We start from the raw sequence: 18,080 nt of genomic DNA, 5'->3' as shown, positions 1-18,080 counted from the left end.
AAACATAGCACCTTGGAATAAAGAGAAAACATGCTTAAATAAAATCATGCATTGTGTTACATTTGATAATGACATCCTAGATAGTACAGCAATGTAAAATTGCATAACATTGAGCAGGTAAAGTACTCCCTCTATAGATGAATACATGCATAGCGTTTTGTCATTCAGTTTCACAACATGACAAAGTAAAATATACCAAGGCTACCAATGAGCCAGAACAAATAGGTTTATAACATTACACATAATTTACAATTAGATGTTGAGGGCACGAGCTTTGGCTTTAAAAATCTGTCAAACCAATCAGACGATTCTTTCACCTGTAATTTCGTTATCTGGTGACCAACTCCAGGTTCTAAAATTATCTGCATTTCAAAATAGGATCAACTGAAGCTAACCACTTGTATTAATTATTTTTGGATTGGTATTAGTATTGGAAGGCCATATATATAAAGATTGTGAACCAAATAATACATGTTCATACCTTGAAATTATCTAAAGAATTTAACTCCCCATACACCTGGCGTGCATTTGACTCAGGAGTTACTAAGCCTCCAATGGGACAACGAGGATCTTCCGCACCTGATGTATCCAAGACACAAGGAAATGCTTCAGAAAAGGCTAAATGGAATGAGCTTGCCAACCCCAAATTATCAAAACTTGTGAGAAAGGATCTTCAGCTTACCATTAATAATAATCAGAGAACGTGGTGCAATAGATGGAACCGAGTAGGGTGAATCAAACTGGGAAGCTAAGCCCGGGGCAATCCTATCCCATACCTGATCAGAAATTAAGAAAATAAGAAAAACAAGATTAGTATCCAGTACTAGACATTATGAAAAATATATGTCATGGTCATGAGCGTCAAGAATCCTGTTTTATTAAAGCTAAAAGAACAGCAAAGCATATTGCAACTCATTTTATAGACTAATGATGGTTCCATTCATCAAACATTGGCTGACCTTCTCCACGACTTCTTTGTCAATTTCACTTTTTCCCAAATCTTCACGAGCCGCTGCATATACATTTCAGATTGTATTAGCATCAATAAATTTAAGAAACTTCCAAATTGCAACAACATCGTATAAGTTTCATTTCTTTTGACATTATATATCTTACCCTCAAACACTGGCTTTATACTGTTAACTCGAGCCTGCCACATATCGTTATCGATGGCCCATCGAAAACCCTGCACGAAGGCGGCATGACAGTTTTCAATAATTGTTGCTTTAGAAGAACATCTTGCAAGATAAACCCCCAAAATAATTCAATTACACCTGAACACCAATAATAGGAGCAGCCACAACATAGCGGGGGTCAGCAAATGCTGCGAACCATGAATGCATTCCTACATCAATGAATGACGTAAGTTACAAATGATATAAAACATGGCATCTGTCATGATCCTATCAAATTCTCTCAAACCAACCTCCAAGTGATATTCCAGTGATTCCTATCCTAGATGGGTCTACATCCTCTCTCTGTGATAGATAATCTGCCAATTTAATCAAGTCCCAGACCTGCCAGATGAAGGAACGATACACAAATTTTGAACCAAATTAATCATGAATTCATAAGTTTAAAATGCACCAGTGGCCGAGTCTTTTTGCACCTTAAACCAGCATAATAAATATGGAAGTTACCGTGTCATATATGAATGGCATCGTCTCCCCAGTTTTCCAAGCAGAAACAAGAGCCTGCAATGAAATTTTTACAAAATGATTTGTCTTCCACTTTGTGAAGGATCTTGGCTAAATATTTCAGTGGAAAAAAAAAAGCCTCTCTTCAGCTCTTCTATACAAGACTAGACTGGACTAGATGAGCAAACAATAAAAATTAAAGCCGAAGTACTTCTCCTAGGCCTTATAGCTTAAATAATGTGATAAACTGATAAACATGATTATTATTTTAAATATTGGAAACAATCCAATCAAATCATTTTCAAATATTGTATAAAGATATTAAAATGATTTTCGTTTACAAAATTACTCTTAATATTAGTTATATATCTTCCTTAATAAATTAGCCTACTTATTCTCTATCTATCACTATTTTACTGCTATATCTCTTCATTTATTCCAATTATATTATTAAAAGGGATATATTTAAATAAAAAAAATTATATCCTCAATTTTCACCTTCTTTTATTCACTGCAAGGCGATAATATTCAAGTCTAACATCTTAAGTCATTATGCATGCTAAACCACTACTCCTAAAACGTTTATTATCTTAATTTCTTTTTTATTTCGATAATTGAATTAGGTCCATTATTATCTTAATTACAGTAGCTTAATTTCTGAATGAACAGTGAAAAATAGCAATTATTAGAAAACTAACGACTAATAAAGCAGACACATACATCCCGATAGGTGGTGGCGCTGCTAGCACGCTCGCCGTGGTATCGAGAATCCACAGAAATCGCCACATATCCTCGCGAAGCATATGCCTGAAACACGAAACCGAAAAATAAGACCACAAACTTTGACGATTCACAATCAATTACAGGATTATACATATACACACACAGTATAATTCACCAATGAATTAAGCATACAAAGATGAAACAAAGCAACCTCAAGCAAAGGGCGCAGGTATTCTTTGTATTTATTCGTACTGTGCAGAAAAACAACCGCAGGCCTTCTCTCCGCCTTGGTTTTCTCCTTCAAGCTCAGAATCAACAGAGGCAACTTTCCTTGATCTCCTTCCTAACAACGCAACGCAACCAAACGATTCAAACTTCGTTTTCAGCAAATTCTTTTTTCTCTCAAGCTCAAAATTCAAATTCGAACTGTATAATTCAGCTGAGCTCAATAAAGAAAAAAAAAATCGAATCAATGATTGAGAACCGTTGACTAATCAATCATACCTCTACAGTCAAGTAGAGATTCTCCTCCTTGAGCAAATCTTGGAGGTTAGCAATGTCTGCCTTCGGACAAGACGCCATAATCTCCAGCTGTAGGGATGTCAGGCAAATTCAACCAGGAAGGGAAAAAAAAAAGGAAAATCTGAATTGAAAATTTAAAAATAAAAAATGCTATGGATGTTAATGAAACTTCGAATTTGAAACCTCTACTTCCGATGGAGGAGAGTTCTGATCCAAAGGATCTGTCACCGGCTTTGCAAGTTCTATAGTTAACGGAACTGAAATGAATTTTTCAATTACGAAAAGAATTAAATCAATATAATCATCACCGAAATCTTAATTTATGTCAACTGAAACAATGGTGATTGATTGAAGAAGTGTTATTACTACCTGGAGCGGTTCTTCTGCTACGGAGGACTTGAAGGAACTCGGACCGAAGCTTGTTTTGAGCTTCCATGGCTTCTTCTTGTCCTTTGGTAATTTTGGTGTGAGTGAGAGTGTGAGTCTGTTGAGGAATAACTAAAACGGCTACGGGTTTTGTTAGTGAGCATGTGGTTTGTGTTCTTCTTCTGCGTATATTTATATACAAGTTGCGCGGGTTCGTGGTGCGTGTTGTTACGGAAGGTACCGAAGTAGTAAAAGTTAGGAAATGAAGGCACGTGAGGCTGATGGGAGTGCTCACGTGCCATGTTTGGAGAAGATTCCCAGCTCCAACTTTCATCGGCGGTGTTCTCTGCGTGGTGCAGCTGCTAATTAATGGTGTGAGAACTCGCGTTGATCTTGCTCATTACATTATCTCTTTTATTATTATTATTTATTATTTTTTTGTCTTGTTAACTTAAGGGACGACGAAATTAAAATTTGAGGCCATGCTTGTACTTTTGTAGAGAAATATTTTTGTGCAACGTCAACGTGTTAATATTTTTTTTTTTTTTAAAAAAAAATGACATGATATCCCTTTTTGGTGTCTAATATCCATAGGTAGATACATTAAAATATCTGTGGTGCCAATCTCAGCTTACAGTATAGTTTTGAGAAAAGAATATGATTCTTCCCTCCAAAACACGCTTGGGAGTTCTTGCAATTTAGTGATACATCCGGGGTTCACTTGCTCCGTACTGTTAGTATCTCTCTGTAGCGAATACCGAATAGCATTGCGAGTTGTCTCTGTCTTTTTAGAAGGTAATAATATCTCCAACATTTAATTTTCATCAAATTTATTTTTGATTTAAATTGAATATAGTTCTATACGTACTCATTAATTATTTTATTAATACGGTTTTAAATGATTCTTAACTTGTTCTTTAAATATCTAATGAAAAATTTGATGTGTATTAGGTTGGACTTGCACTCTTAATCGATGAAATTATGTTCGATCAAGAAAGTTCAACCAAAACCATGATTGAAATTCGATATAATTCAACCAAGGAAAAGTCTATAAAAGTGGTAAGTTGTGGAGAAACTTCAATTCCTGACTTTTTTAGTGTAATATGTCCAAAACTGCTGGAAGACCAAATTTATATTGCGGAGTTAAGAATATCCAGCCAGTTTCATCCTTTGGCTGCAAACGGAGAAGGAAACAAGAAGGAAATGAGGACTAACATGATGGTTAAGTTCCTAGAACTGTTTATGTGTAAAATTCGTTTGATCCCCCAAAGTCACATTCTTCTTATTAACCAGGTTCCTCAAAACAAGTTTTGGTCACTCCCAACTAATTTGACACTTCCGCGCAAGTTTGAGAGATCAAATTAATTAAATAAATCCCGGCGAACTTAATTTTGTAAAATTTTACACGGTTGCATACTTGCATTGCATGGAATTCACTGTCGGTATAACTGCAAAAATTTCAATTCCTTTTTTTTTTTTTTTTTTGTGTGCTTAACATGAACTTCATCCAATTATGCACGTCAATCTAACATTGTTTTCATTACCACTCACTCAGCTGAGAAGTCTTTCACATAGGGAAACATTCTATCATTCCCTTCCATAAAATTGGCAAGCAAACCTTAACGAGAGATCAAGATCACCATTGCCATCGATCATTGCATGCTTTTTCTGAGATATTTCAATGGCCGATGATGAGATGGGGCACCTTGCAACACAGTTGCTGGGAGTTTCCTTCTTTTCACTCCCTATATCAACTTCAGCACCATTACTGTTGGCTGCAAGTTCTTCCTCGCTTCCCCCGTCTTTCTTGGCTAATGAAGAGCACATTGTTTCTAGCAAGTTAAAAGATGAGTGATACTAGTTATAATTAGTACGAGTGATCTTTGTAACGAACAGAAAAAAAGAGAAAGTGATCCAAGGTGTTGAGCAGAAAAATAACAGAGAATCCTAACTTCAAAAATTGTATAAAATTTTAACGAGTAAAAATAAAAGAGATCTCTAAAAGGTTTGTGTTGTGCCATGAGAAACAGTTCTTAGCTATGGCAAAATTCAAAAATCACTCGAATTTATCATCATGTAGATAACAACTATCATTCATCCTTCCTCGTGAAACCGGCATATACCATCCTCAACTTTATATCACTTCAGAGGAAATAGAAGAAATAAAATACCAAAAACAAATTGCATTCTGCACAAAAAGGTTGTAAGAGTGAAGAGTTCAACATCATAATAATAAGCCAAACCTTTTATGCTTCCAACAGTAATGAGTCCGCGTAGAACATCCCAGAACTTTGTGAGTACAACCCTTTCTTGCTCCTCATACACATCAGGGCATCGATCAGAAGTAGATGAATTTTGAACAATGCTTTGAAAATTGTTGCATGCCACTCTATTTGCAGAACCATTATCGAAAAACACCTCATCTTGTTCATCACACATCAGTGATAGGGTTTCTGGTGAAAGTGGCCTATTATAACAGTCAATATCAACTCTATCTACTTCATCTTTACAATTATCACATACAAACTTGCAGACATCTTCCCTGTCTTGCAGCAACTGAGTTGATGAAGGAATAGAAGATTTAAATTTCCCAGCATCAACGTTCTGGCCTACTTTGGCTCTCATTTCTGGAAAGTTAAAAGAAAATTATGATTCCAAATGTGTTAAAATAAAATGTAACTAAAACTATAGCAAGTGTAAAACTCAGAACGAATTTAAGATTAAATGCAGACAGACTCATCAACTGCAAGGTAACAAATAACGAACATATCAGTAACCCTCAAGCCTATATTTACATGGATGCTGCAACTACACATGATGTTGGTAGCTTACTCTATAACTATATTCAGGGGACAAACATTTGGATAAAATAAAATAAAAAGTAATCAGCCATATTTAGTAGACTTAAAAAATACTGACCACATTAGCAATTATAAAAGCAAAAAGGGGGTAAAATGTAAGAACATGTAAAAGCATATGGTAGATTGGTAGTTCTGTAGAAGTTCACCGGAACCCTCTCCTGGTCTACCCTGTCATTAAACTACACTATTCTATATATATATATATATATATCATTCAACTTTGTGCAAAGAAAATCACAAATGTACGACCAATGGTCAATAATTTCCATCAAACAAAAAATTCAGAAATTTCCAAAAGCAAAAAATCTGTAATAAATTTGTATTCCAAAACATGTTCATTTTTATCATAAACCCTAGTACTCTTTGCTTCAGTTGCAAATCAGGTTACTCATTTCCACATATCATCATACTTTCCCAAATCCTTAATATCCTCCTCAAAAGGATCATATATATAAAGCCACTCTCCCGGTCTCCCCTAATTTATCCATGAATAACAAATAACCAAACATATTTTAAATAATAAAAAAAAGCCCCTACAAAAAATACAAAGGGGTGCAAAATAGGGGAAAAGAAGATAAAATTTATGCTTGTATATATAAATGTCTCAGCAGCATGAACTTTAGAAAGTTTGAAAACAAAAACAATAGTAATCATAATCAACCACAATATATAAATAAATTGAATTCATTATGAACAATATAAATATAGTATGCATCAATATGCAAGTCAAACCTGCATTTGTCTTGGCAGCTACTCCTGAGAGAACAACAAAAAGTGAACAGAGATTCTTCACATTTTGTGGCTGGAGGACATCCGCCAATGGTGACCTTCGGCAGGAACCATTGTTAATTAAATTTTATTTTATATTTATATTATAAACATAAGATGAATTCCTCAAATAATGATTTAATACCTGTATGTAGATCTTGAATAACCTGAATTTCTAGTGTTGGCAGTGTCAACATAAAAGAAAGTTGACTGAGATGTCGGTGGTGTAACTATAGGATCAGTTTCCTGATTAAAATTCAAAATAAAATAATGACTATTATATGAATTTTGGATGCTAGAGGGAGGAGAAAAATGATAGTTAATACAAAAATAATAAAGAAATTAAGAAACTAAGAGAGGCCTGTCAAAAAAGAAAACCGAGCAGAAAAACCTAGAATCCAAGTAAATCCTATAAAAAATGCAAATAAGCAAACACCTGTTGATATTGAGTTGTTTGGCAAACAGTTTTATCTATTGACGATTTGCTAGAAAATATTTCCTGAATTTTTCTTTTCTTGGGTGTTATGGCAATTCCAGTCCCGTAGCCAGAGAAACCAACTGCTCCACTGATGGCAGCATTTGCTTCCTGTTTGATGCGAAACATATTACACTCTTCATGAAAACTTGCTCTTCTTTCATTACTTCCTTCAAAATTCTTGCAGTCCATGCATTTGCAATTTTCAGAGCAGAGGATATTGGCTTGGAAGCACTCACAATACTTCTTAAGGCAACCTGATTTTTTACAGTGACATCCTTTATTGTGCTTTCCAACTAATTGAATTTCAGACACATCTTCCTGAATTTGTTCAAGAGTCAAGGCATTTATAAAGCAGCACAAGCCAAGTCAGCTAGAACATAAAGCTACAACCAGAGTAGTCCAAATCCAAATCATCCATTAAGTTGGCTCAGAAGGCCCATGCCAGAAACCATTAATTTTGTTCTACAAGGAATTTACTTACTAACCTTGGAATCTCGAGTTTCTTGTGGACTGCTAGCAATTTTTGGTCTGAAAGCATTTGGATTGCGCTCTAATGTAAGTCCAACAGCCTCCTGTCTAGCTGCCTCATTATCCACATTGTTTTGACAATTTGTACAATTGCAACCATCACAATACATCCCAGATGCAAAGCATTCACAGTACCTAGCATTTGTGAAATTAATTTTTTTCTAGTTAAATAAATTAAGTGTGGGAAAATGCATGCAATGCAAGATATCTTGTCATAAAGCAATAGCATTCTTAATAAAATTTTTCAGTTCTCATTCGGAGAAGTTTAAGTACTTACAATTTGAGGCATCGAGAATTTTTGCAGTTACATTGTTTTGATTTCTTTGGAGTGCTGTCTTTTAATTCAACATTATACCAAGGTTGTGATCTGGGACTGGGAGACTCCTGCTTCCTGTGGAGCACATGTTCAAGTGTAGAGAAAAAGGTCATTTAAATAGGCGTGCTTACACAAATTTTTATGAGTGTAAGAGATAAACCAGTCTACTTGATAGGATCAGTTATATGGACAGATGAAACGTTAGCAATGCTCTTCATTAGCAGAAAAATTAAGTTATTTTCTTTTCCTGTCATGAAAACTTATGTTTGAAGTCTTTTTATTTACGTAGCAGAAACTTTACAATACTTCTTTTCCAGAAATGAACAGAATACTCTGTTTAACTGCACTATTAAGATGAATATAACCATCTTCGAAATCAGAGCAACAAGAACCCTCAACGAAGTTCCATTTTTCTTTTTCAGCATGGAAGAAATCAAGCTAGAAACAAATATGTGTAGACAGTGTAGTGATAATAGGAAGAATCATTATCATAGGCTATAAGTAGTCCGAACTGATTTGCTACATTAAATTTTTTTTTCTCTTCTCAACACAAAAAAAAGTGTTCTACTCTACCATACGAATATCTATGCAGTTATTCTCCACCCTACTAGTTCTCTCCAAGAATCACTACTCTCGAAATGAATAGCATTCATTTCTTTTCTGCGCCTCTTTGCAACCTTCTGTTCATCACCTTAACTGAAACTCAGAGTATAATATCCAAATTCAAAACTCTCAAACACACATTGCTACATTGATTTTATTACTACGCCGTCTTTCCTGACAAATAAGTGAAGCGCATGCAATCCAAAATTGCAAATCAAAACCCTACCTTTTCTTTCTTTACTTTCTTTCTTTTTTTTTTCAGCTGTTGTGAACTTATAGAATACTTACGACACTTTGAACGCCTTTACCGGAAGCTTCTGGACAGTGTACGGAATTCGAGGAACCGGCGAAAGCTTTTGCTGCCGCACCGCTGGCGACTGCGGCGGCACTCTCAGCTGCTGTCCCTGCGAAAACAACCACGGCTGCGGTTGTTGCTGCTGTTGTTGCTGTTGCCCTAGCGGATGCAGAGTCAATTGCAATTGCAACGGTGATCGTGATGGCGTTCGCGGAATCGCCTCTGCCAGCGACTGCGGCGGCGGAGTCGGCGCCAGTTTCAGGTGTGCTGTGAAATCCAACTGCCTCACCAATTTCGGAGCTAGATCCAAAGCCGTTTCGCTCTGCTCCATTCACCTTTCAACCGATCTCGCAGAAACAACGTCTTCGGCTCTTTTATTTTAGAACAGCAATGTGGCTCTTAACTACTCAACGTTTCGAACTGAGCTCACGAAACGTACCGAGAAATCTTCACCGAAGGTGAGAGTAACTGAAGAAAGTTGTTGCTTCCGCACCAGCGTTAGAGACTGAAGCCATAAATTCCCGAGCGTTACAATTAGCGATTCGCGGAAGCAAGGAACCAACGGCTAGAGAGAGAGAGAGAGAGAGAGAGAGAATGGCTTTGGAGCTCTGGTGGAAGAAAACGAAGCATGCATCGATGCAATGTCGCCGGAAGAGTTGGCTGGAAAACGTGATCGAAGGAAGGCTCTGCGGTGCTCTTTCGCTTTCTCTCTCTTTCTCTCTCAGATTTTGAAAATTGAATTGAATAAGCTGAAAAGGAAAGGTTTGATTTGACGGCTGATATTTTACTGAGGAACTGGGAGCGTAGGGTGATCGTTGGATTAGTGGAAAAAGGTTTACGCACGGTTTTTATGGGAGTGATGAAGATGAATGGATTTTGGCGCTAATTGAATCCAATGGAGACTTGGATTCGAAGTATTGTACACGTGTACGTCTGTCTCGTCAAGTTTCGTACTTCCGTTAGATCTTACATTTTTTAAATTTTTTATTTCTATAATTTATTATAATAATAATGATAAGTTAAAATGTTCCACTTTTTCTTTATATTTAAAAAAATAATTAACTATGATAAGTTTTGTATATATAACTTTAATTAATTATCTATTAATATATTAATATATTAATTAATATATAATAGGAGAGTAGTAGAGTGGTCTGTGAGCAACACGTAGAACTGTGTGTGATTGACAAGTATTTGCTCTTAAAATTGAACGCTTGACAGTTCTCAAATAAAGAAGTAATTGGGTGAGATTTTGATTCAAATTCAAATTGGAAATGGTTTTATTCTAGGACTTGCAGCTGTATTTTTATTGTTAAGAAGAGAAGATAAGAGAGAGCGCGCTGCAAGTTTTGAAAGGGGGAGTAGTTGGCACCAGCAAGGAAAAGACTTCCTCTTTCGACGTCGCAGAGAAGAGAAGAACAAAATAACGGTGAAGAAACAAAGAATACGGAAGAAGGAGAAGAGGGTGGACGACAGGGACGGTCAGAGAAGGATGCTAGATCAACAGAGAAAAGAAGAGAATGAGGCGGCGCGGTGATGGATGCCACCGCCGCTGTTGGATCCGTCGAACCTTGTCCATTTACCTATCAAGCGGCATTCTGCGGAAGCATCCATTTGAGGTTAGTTGTGTAACGTTTAAATGCATATTTTAAAAATTTTAAAATCTTCTATTAATATATAATAGGAGAGTAGTAGAATGGTCTGTAAGCGACAAGTGGAGCGTTCTATGCCCGACATGTGGAACTGTGTGTGATTGACAAGTATTTGCTCTAAAAATTGGACACCTGACAATTTTCAAATAAAGAAGTAATTGGGTGGGATTTTGATTCAAATTCAAATTGGAAATGGTTTTATTCTAGGACTTGCAGCTACATTGTTATTGTTAACAAGAAGAGAAGATAAAAGAGAGCGCGCTGCAAGTTTTGAAAGGGGGAGTAGTTGGCACCAGCAAGGGAAAGACTTCCTCTTTCGATGTCGCAGAGAAGAGAAGAACAAAATAACGGTGAAAAAACAAAGAACGACGGAAGAAGGAGAAGAGGGTGGACGACAGGCACGGTCATAGGGAAGGATGCTAGATCGACAGAGAAAAGAAGAGAAATGAGGCGATGGCGGTGATGGATGCCACCGCCGTTGTTGGATCCGTAGAACCGTGTCCATTTACCTATCAAGCGGCATTCTGCAGAGTGATCAATTTGAGGTTAGTTGTGTAACGTTTAAATCCATATTTTAAAAATAAGATCATTACTTGATTTCTTCTATCTCTCTCTTTCTCTCTTTCCCTCTGTGATTGAGGCAGATGTGGAGTATACACAAATCAATTTGTGGCTCAAAATACCTAGACATATCACCACTGAAAAAGTAGGAGGAATTCGCTGGTGATGAAAGCAGTAACTGACAAAGAAGATAGAGAATGTGTATTTTCGACCTGTAGAAAGTCCTAGTCCTAGCCCTAACTTTGCACACTTTGCCCTTCTTTAGAGATGGTGTCGAGTTTTGGATGGATTAAATTGAAAAAGCTAAATCAGCTCTGGCTAAGGATGATGCTGAGCTTTTAAAATTGAAAAAAAGAAGAAAGCACACTTAAAGATATTGTGCAACAGCTAAGCGGTATCCTTTTTTTTTCATGCTGCTCATGACTGATTCTGAACTTGAATGTAATGAAAAACGGCTGCCAGATGCACCAGACAGGACACCAGCTGCCAATATTGAAGGTGACTGAAGCATTGCATTTTTAGGTACTTCTTTTCTTTGTTATTTGTTATTCTTTCTGCTTTTAAATGATCCCACTATACATTAAGCTTCTCAATAACTAAGCAGAATATTATTTTGATGGGCACCAACACAGGCACTGTCTAAGTCTCTAAGACATTAACTGTAGACGAACTGTTTTATTTAAAGGAGGAGTTTACACTTTTGAAGCCAAACAAAAATGGAAGTATGGAACCATTAGCCTAGAAAACATCAAAGCGGTTAGTTTTGTTTCAAATTCTTTTTATATACTTGGTTAAGATGATGGTGTTTGCCATCTCACAAATTTGACATGGTCAGGCCTCGATGAAAAACGCAACAAATGCTATGGAGTCACGCATTCTTGATTTTTTTGGATCAGTAAGTTCTATGATTTAACTATACCAATGCTTCCATACATTATATAAATAGCATTTGCACCAATAGTGCTCACTGATTAAAATGAATTTGGGTTGCAGCTTAATGCATTACATTATAGAAGGACAGATTTTGATGAGTTTCGTGCAGCTACACTCAGTGTTCATCAACTTGAAGCACTTGATAGGTAGGAGCAACATGCACGGTGTTCCTATAAGCATTTTGAAAAGGACAAAAACAACTATATAATCATTGAGGAACTAGCTTTGGTATACTTAATTTGACTATGGTCATAACTTATGCATACATAACTTTATACAAATAATGTGAACATGCTGATGATTTTACAAGTCATAATATTTACTGTATCCAAAATATTTTATGGGGCAGTGGTTTTGTATTTTGAATATGCTTTGTAAGTTTATACATGTTATGAATTGTAATCTATTCCTTTATGCATGTAAAATGATAGATTCTTTAATCAGTGGGCTTGGTAGTGGACATGTATATAGTGATAAAGTATAAAGTAAGGAATTGAAATTAATTTTTGTTAATTTCTATTTAGTCTATTTGATGTATTTCATGAACATAAATTGGTGAATTAATTTAAATTCTGAATTCTGCAGGAGTATGCATAAAGTATAATAGATCAAGTAGCTAAATCAAGAATATAGTAGTCAAATAAATATTTTACCTAGCACACTAATTACTTTGTGTTTTAATGTGTTTGAATTAAGAAATAACAAGTTCAAAGCAATATTTTCTTATTGAAATTGTCTATGATTCCTTTAAAAGAAGAGGTTAGTTTAGTAATTTTATCTCTCTAGTGGGTTCCAAGCTTGGTAGTTTTGATGGAATTATTGATGTTCTTAATGCTTCGTTGCAAAGGCTTAGGATTTAGAATTTTCTGGATAGAAATGTAATTTAGAATTCCATATCAATTCTCATATCAATTTTGTATAATTTATCAGACCAGACTGTTCTTTTATTTGTATTTACTTGATAGAGAAATACAAATCTTTGTTAAAAAAGTTTCAGTATATATCTTACTCTATCATAGTTGTACCAATAAGATGTGGGTTGGAAGGATAATTTTCTTTTCTTTTATCTGAAACAGTATGTTGAACTTTTTCATTATGATCCTTTGTTTTTTGGATTAGCTTGCTCCTTTTTCTTCTTTCTTTTAGATGCTCAGCTAGAAATTCCGTATATTAATATTTTATTGACCCTCTTAATTCTTAGAAATACAATTTCATTGAACTTTGGTTTTCACAATGATTAATTGTTGGCTTCACACTAACTTTAGTAGTGGCTTAGATGGTAAAAAGGTGTTATTTGTTCTTGGATACGGCAAATTTGATAACTTTCTTTTAAAATCTTGCGACATTGATGTTAGGCAAATACTCTTTGAAAAATTGAAACTCTTTAACAATGAACACAATTCTTAGCAAAAATAAAGCTGGTTTTTTATACATGTTCTTAAACTGGGTGAAATTCTGAATGCTGATATGAAGACAAATGGCAAGCTAATGCTAACAATGTTAAGGTAAACTTAGGTAAATTGAATTTTGATGAACAGGAGCAGCTTAAAAATACAATGGTTTGATGAGATGGTTTCATTGTGATTTTAGGGTTTGTATATTGAATTTTAGAAAATTTATGTGATCTAATTTTTATTTTTTTTGCAGTGGTAGCAGATAACTAGGAACTAAAATCATGTTTACGAAATTCACTGAATGTTGCTGTTGTCAGTAAATATGGTTGTGAATGAATTAGACAAGACCTTGCACCACCAAAAAAAAGCCACTTTCTGAAGGTGAGAAGAGGTATATATCTTTGGTTCTCTTTGTTTTATTTGAATTTTTTATAATGATTGCATTCTAAATATTGTTTTGTTATGGAAAAATAATGGAAGAAAAACAATTGGGCCTGGGAGTTTAATGAAAACGGTGGTGAGGTGATGGTCCATTTATATAAGTTGTTGCATTGGCCTCTTTTCCTTAATTAGTTTTTTAAAATTTAAACATGATTTTCAATGTGTTGATAATTTGTGTTTTGTTATTTTTTAACTATTTCTATTTAATGTTATGTTTACACACCTTTCCAAAAAGAACTAATTCGAAGTAAGTATTAGATTCATCCTTCGGTGATTATATGCAAATATGTTAAAAAAATTTTATGTTTTTAGCAAGAATAACATTGTAACAATCTCGCATGCTCATTTCATCTCATTAAGCATAAATTATATAGATTAAACTATGTAATTTGTTTCTTATTATAGTTACCAATTTTATTGTTGGACAATGCAATTTAAAGACAATTGTAAAATCTTTTTAATTAGTAATTTAGGACACATTTTATTTTTGTAGCTATAATAATTAGAAGAAAGACTTATTAAAATAGTTGATGGTATGAAAGGTACAACTTATGTAATGTTTCTCACATCATGAGTTAGTCTGCCACTAATTTTTAAAATTATGCTCCCTTTGTCATTAAGCTTCTCACAGCATCTCAATTTTGTAAGAGATACTGAAAAATATTATGTGATGTTTCTACTGTTTTATTTTAACGTGATCAAATATTATCATGTTCTATTTTAGCGTGAACAATTTTTTGCTCATAAATTAAAGGGATAAGTACTTTTTTCGTCCCCAAGGTCTGGGATCAAAATCAAAATCATCCCCGACCTTTTTTTGTTATTAAAATCATCCTCAACGTTACAAAACGTTATAAAATCGTCCTTTTCTATTTTTTTGGACCAAATTACCCTTAACTATTAATAAAAATTAAAAAAAAAAACCCCACCCCACCCACACCCATCAGCATCTCTTCGCCTCTCTCCCCCCCCCCCCAAACCCAACTTTCCTTCCTCCTACACCTACACCCACCCCCCAAATCCCATCATCATCATCATCATCATCATCATCATCATCAGTTCCCACTCCCTCACCCCCCTCACCGTAATCCCCTCACTCCATCACTCCATCGCCCCCCGCCCCCTCACCCCTCACCGCCGCCGCCCCTGCGTCCAACCCGCCGCCGCTCCGCGTCCAACCCGCCACTGCACCGCACCGCACGACCATCTTCTTCTTCCTCTTCATATCGCCGCACCACCGCACCGCACCACCGCACCACCGCTTCTTCTTCTTTTTTTTTCTTCTTCTTCTTCAAAGTGAATGTTGCTTGAATTTTCTGTTGATGATGATGATGATGATGACCATGAACAGTATTTTTTCTGGATTATTGTTCAATAATTTTTCTGTGGCTTTAAGTCGGTTTTGATTGTTGGTTTGGATTCAATTGAGGAAAAGAACTTCTGCCTGGGTTTTGAATTTCCATGAGGATCTATTGCAAGTGATTACTTTTTTTTTTGTGATTTTTTTTTGCCAAAGAGGTTCGGTTGATTTCTGGTTACAGTGAGGGGGTGGGAGTTATGGTGAGGGGGTGAGGGGTGGAGGGTTACGGTGAGGGAGTGAGAGGGTGAGGGAGTGGGGTGAGAGGTGAGGGGGTTATAGTGAGGGGGTGAGGGAGTGGGGTGAGGGAGAGGCGGTGAGGGGTGGGGGGTGAGGGGGAGGCGGTGAGGGGTGGGTTACGGTGAGGGAGGGGGTGGGGGGTGAGGGGTGGGGGCGGTTACGGTGAGGGAGGGGGTGAGGGGTGGGGGCAGTTACGGTGAGGGAGTGGGTGGTGGTGGTGGTGAGGAAGGTGAAGAGGAGAATGATGATGATGAGGGTATTTTGGTCCAAAAATTCGGAAAAGGACGATTTTAAAGCGTTTTGTAACGTTGAGGATGATTTTAATAACAAAAAAAGATCAGGGACAATTTTGATTTTGACCACAGACCTTGGGGACGAAAAAAGTACTTATCCCTAAATTAAAAACTAAAAGATAAAATAGATTTATGAAACAGAAACTTTTTGCACTAACCCATATAGAACATATGTTTTCCTTCTAACAAAAATGCCTTCTACTGAATATTTGCCACCATAATTTTCTTTGCCGTTGGGTTAGTGCAAGTTTAGCCTTTATTCATGGGATTAGAATTTGTATCTTCTGTTTGATATTAATTATATCTAGATAGAAGATCAATTTGTAGTTTACTACTTGAAATGGCATAAAAAACTTATAAATTGGCTGTTTGATTTCTGATTTTACGTTTTTTGAAAAAATCAATTTGTAGTTTACTTTACTATTTTATATTTACATTTTGGTATTTGATACTAACAGAAATATTTGTATCATGAATTTCATTTACAGATTTCATGATGCAAATTCCATGTCACTAGAGTTTAGTTTTCTTAAGGATCTCATTGAGATTTTAGAGAGCAAAAGTAGCCTCATTAAAGAGGCAGGAGCTTGCAATGTCTCCAATCAAATTGGTAGGTATCGATATTGCTTGCTATATTAGCTAGTAATATCTAAGAGTTATTTTTTCATTTGAGATCTAGCATCATATGGTTGTGTTACCTTAGCCTCCTAATAATTGTAGTTAATGGGTTATAGTTGTGTCCTACTTATTGATGGAGGGAAAGAACTTTTAAGATTTTTAATTAAAAGATAAAAGAACTTTTCAATTTATGGGAAAAAGATGCTCTTTTTATTCTGTGTTCTGTGTTTTCTGTCTGCATGGTCATTTTTTGTGGGATGAAGAGGTTCTTTTAGGATTTATGAGTGAATTTTGCAAATGGATGATTTGAATAAATTGTGAACTGTAATCTTGCAATCATTGGGTTTTGATCACTTATTTTTTTTTTGTGTATTTTGTGTATCTCTATCTGTAATTTCATTATCACATGATTCTATTATCGTTATTAAAATTATTCTCCTCTTCATCATGTTTAACCCACTTTTTTTTCACAAATTTTGCAGATAATTTTCGTTGATAATGGGTTTCAATTCAGTGTATAGGAGCTTGCAAGATACATTCCTCTAAGTATTACTCTTTACCTTTAAAATTTGAAAGTTTAATTGAATTATGGTAATTTATTGTTGGATTTTAAGTATAATAATTGCTACCCTGTGATCTGGTGTTATTTATACTGTATTTTAGTTGTGAATTTTCAATTATAGATTGAATTTATATTCAAATAATTAATTAATTAAAAAAAAAGGAATATTATTAAGTGATAGAGATTTTAGCTGCATATTAAACATATAGTAGCTACATATTTTTAGATGAATGAGTAGTTTTATATGTTGAGATTTTCACCTGAAAATCCTTACAAAAGACTATTAATTTCACTTGAACAATTTCTGATATTAGTTGTTTAACACTATGGTTAATTAAAAAGTACTTTCCCTTCCAAATAATATTAGTTGTTGTCAGTCAAATTATTCCGGCATCAAAGATTCTATAAAATTCACTGAATGAATTGTATAGAGATTTGATATTGCCACTACCATAGAAGAGGTATTTTTGGGAGTTTCTCCTTGATATGCATGTATAACAAAATTGTAATGGTTTCGTTTTTTATGGGATATTAGTCTTTTTCTCTATGTATGTGTTTGGTCAGCAAATTGTTAGTCTAATTATACTCTTCACATGTCATGAGAAAGAATTATGCTTTTAATTTATTGTTGAAGTATCATTATGCTTTTAGTTTATAAAAATATCGAAAATTATTCTAATTGTATCTCTTCATTAGTGATTCTAAGATTCTTAGTGCAAAATGATAAAAAATGAATGAATAAAGTATTAATTAGTGTCCAAACTCCAAATTATAAAATTAGTTAAATGAAAATTAACTTATAATTTGGTCGCCGTTCGTATTTTGCTTTATTTTTTAGTTTTAAATTCAATTAATAAACAATAATTGAATAGAGTGCATATTTGCATGATATATTGGTTGATTGTGTTATAACACTATAATTTACATTACAT

The 18,080-nt window shown here is 35.0% G+C and overlaps 2 protein-coding genes across 2 annotated transcripts; both read right to left on the bottom strand.

Annotated features, from left to right (window-relative positions):
• Positions 1-18: 18 nt before the first annotated feature.
• On the bottom strand, positions 19-3,708 carry LOC112782931 (uncharacterized). The gene is made up of 13 exons (XM_025825609.3): positions 3,252-3,708; positions 3,066-3,139; positions 2,865-2,951; positions 2,572-2,703; positions 2,358-2,444; positions 1,641-1,694; positions 1,427-1,517; positions 1,275-1,345; positions 1,117-1,186; positions 960-1,012; positions 683-776; positions 482-579; positions 19-362 (listed from the first exon to the last, which is right to left on the bottom strand). The coding sequence occupies exons 1-13, from the start codon at positions 3,580-3,582 to the stop codon at positions 228-230; spliced, it is 1,377 nt and encodes a 458-aa protein (XP_025681394.1). The 5' UTR covers positions 3,583-3,708; the 3' UTR covers positions 19-227.
• A 985-nt stretch (positions 3,709-4,693) lies between these two features.
• On the bottom strand, positions 4,694-9,859 carry LOC112785253 (protein tesmin/TSO1-like CXC 5). Its single transcript, XM_025828711.3, has 8 exons — positions 9,091-9,859; positions 8,161-8,274; positions 7,841-8,018; positions 7,314-7,673; positions 7,023-7,123; positions 6,842-6,936; positions 5,492-5,875; positions 4,694-5,080 (listed from the first exon to the last, which is right to left on the bottom strand). Exons 1-8 carry the CDS (start codon positions 9,426-9,428, stop codon positions 4,836-4,838), a joined length of 1,815 nt encoding a protein of 604 aa, XP_025684496.1. The 5' UTR covers positions 9,429-9,859; the 3' UTR covers positions 4,694-4,835.
• Positions 9,860-18,080: the final 8,221 nt, after the last annotated feature.

Source organism: Arachis hypogaea, chromosome 20 (genome assembly GCF_003086295.3).
Source record: "Arachis hypogaea cultivar Tifrunner chromosome 20, arahy.Tifrunner.gnm2.J5K5, whole genome shotgun sequence".
Taxonomy (NCBI): domain Eukaryota; kingdom Viridiplantae; phylum Streptophyta; class Magnoliopsida; order Fabales; family Fabaceae; genus Arachis; species Arachis hypogaea.
Note: the sequence above shows the minus strand (reverse complement) of the source record. Positions and strands in the feature narration are given on the sequence as shown.

What these genes read in the sequence shown, in the direction of transcription:
- LOC112782931 (XM_025825609.3), bottom strand. Translation starts at nt 3,582, where the DNA reads ATGAAAGTTGGAGCTGGGAATCTTCTCCAAACATGGCACGTGAGCACT. An exon ending in CTCCTCCATCGGAAGTAGAG is followed by an intron (nt 2,952 to 3,065) that starts GTTTCAAATTCG and finishes ACATCCCTACAG; the next exon opens with CTGGAGATTATGGCGTCTTG. An exon ending in ACAAAGAAGTCGTGGAGAAG is followed by an intron (nt 777 to 959) that starts GTCAGCCAATGT and finishes ATTTCTGATCAG; the next exon opens with GTATGGGATAGGATTGCCCC.
- LOC112785253 (XM_025828711.3), bottom strand. Translation starts at nt 9,428, where the DNA reads ATGGAGCAGAGCGAAACGGCTTTGGATCTAGCTCCGAAATTGGTGAGG. An exon ending in TATTCAAGATCTACATACAG is followed by an intron (nt 6,937 to 7,022) that starts GTATTAAATCAT and finishes TTCCTGCCGAAG; the next exon opens with GTCACCATTGGCGGATGTCC. An exon ending in TACTGTTGGAAGCATAAAAG is followed by an intron (nt 5,081 to 5,491) that starts GTTTGGCTTATT and finishes TTAACTTGCTAG; the next exon opens with AAACAATGTGCTCTTCATTA.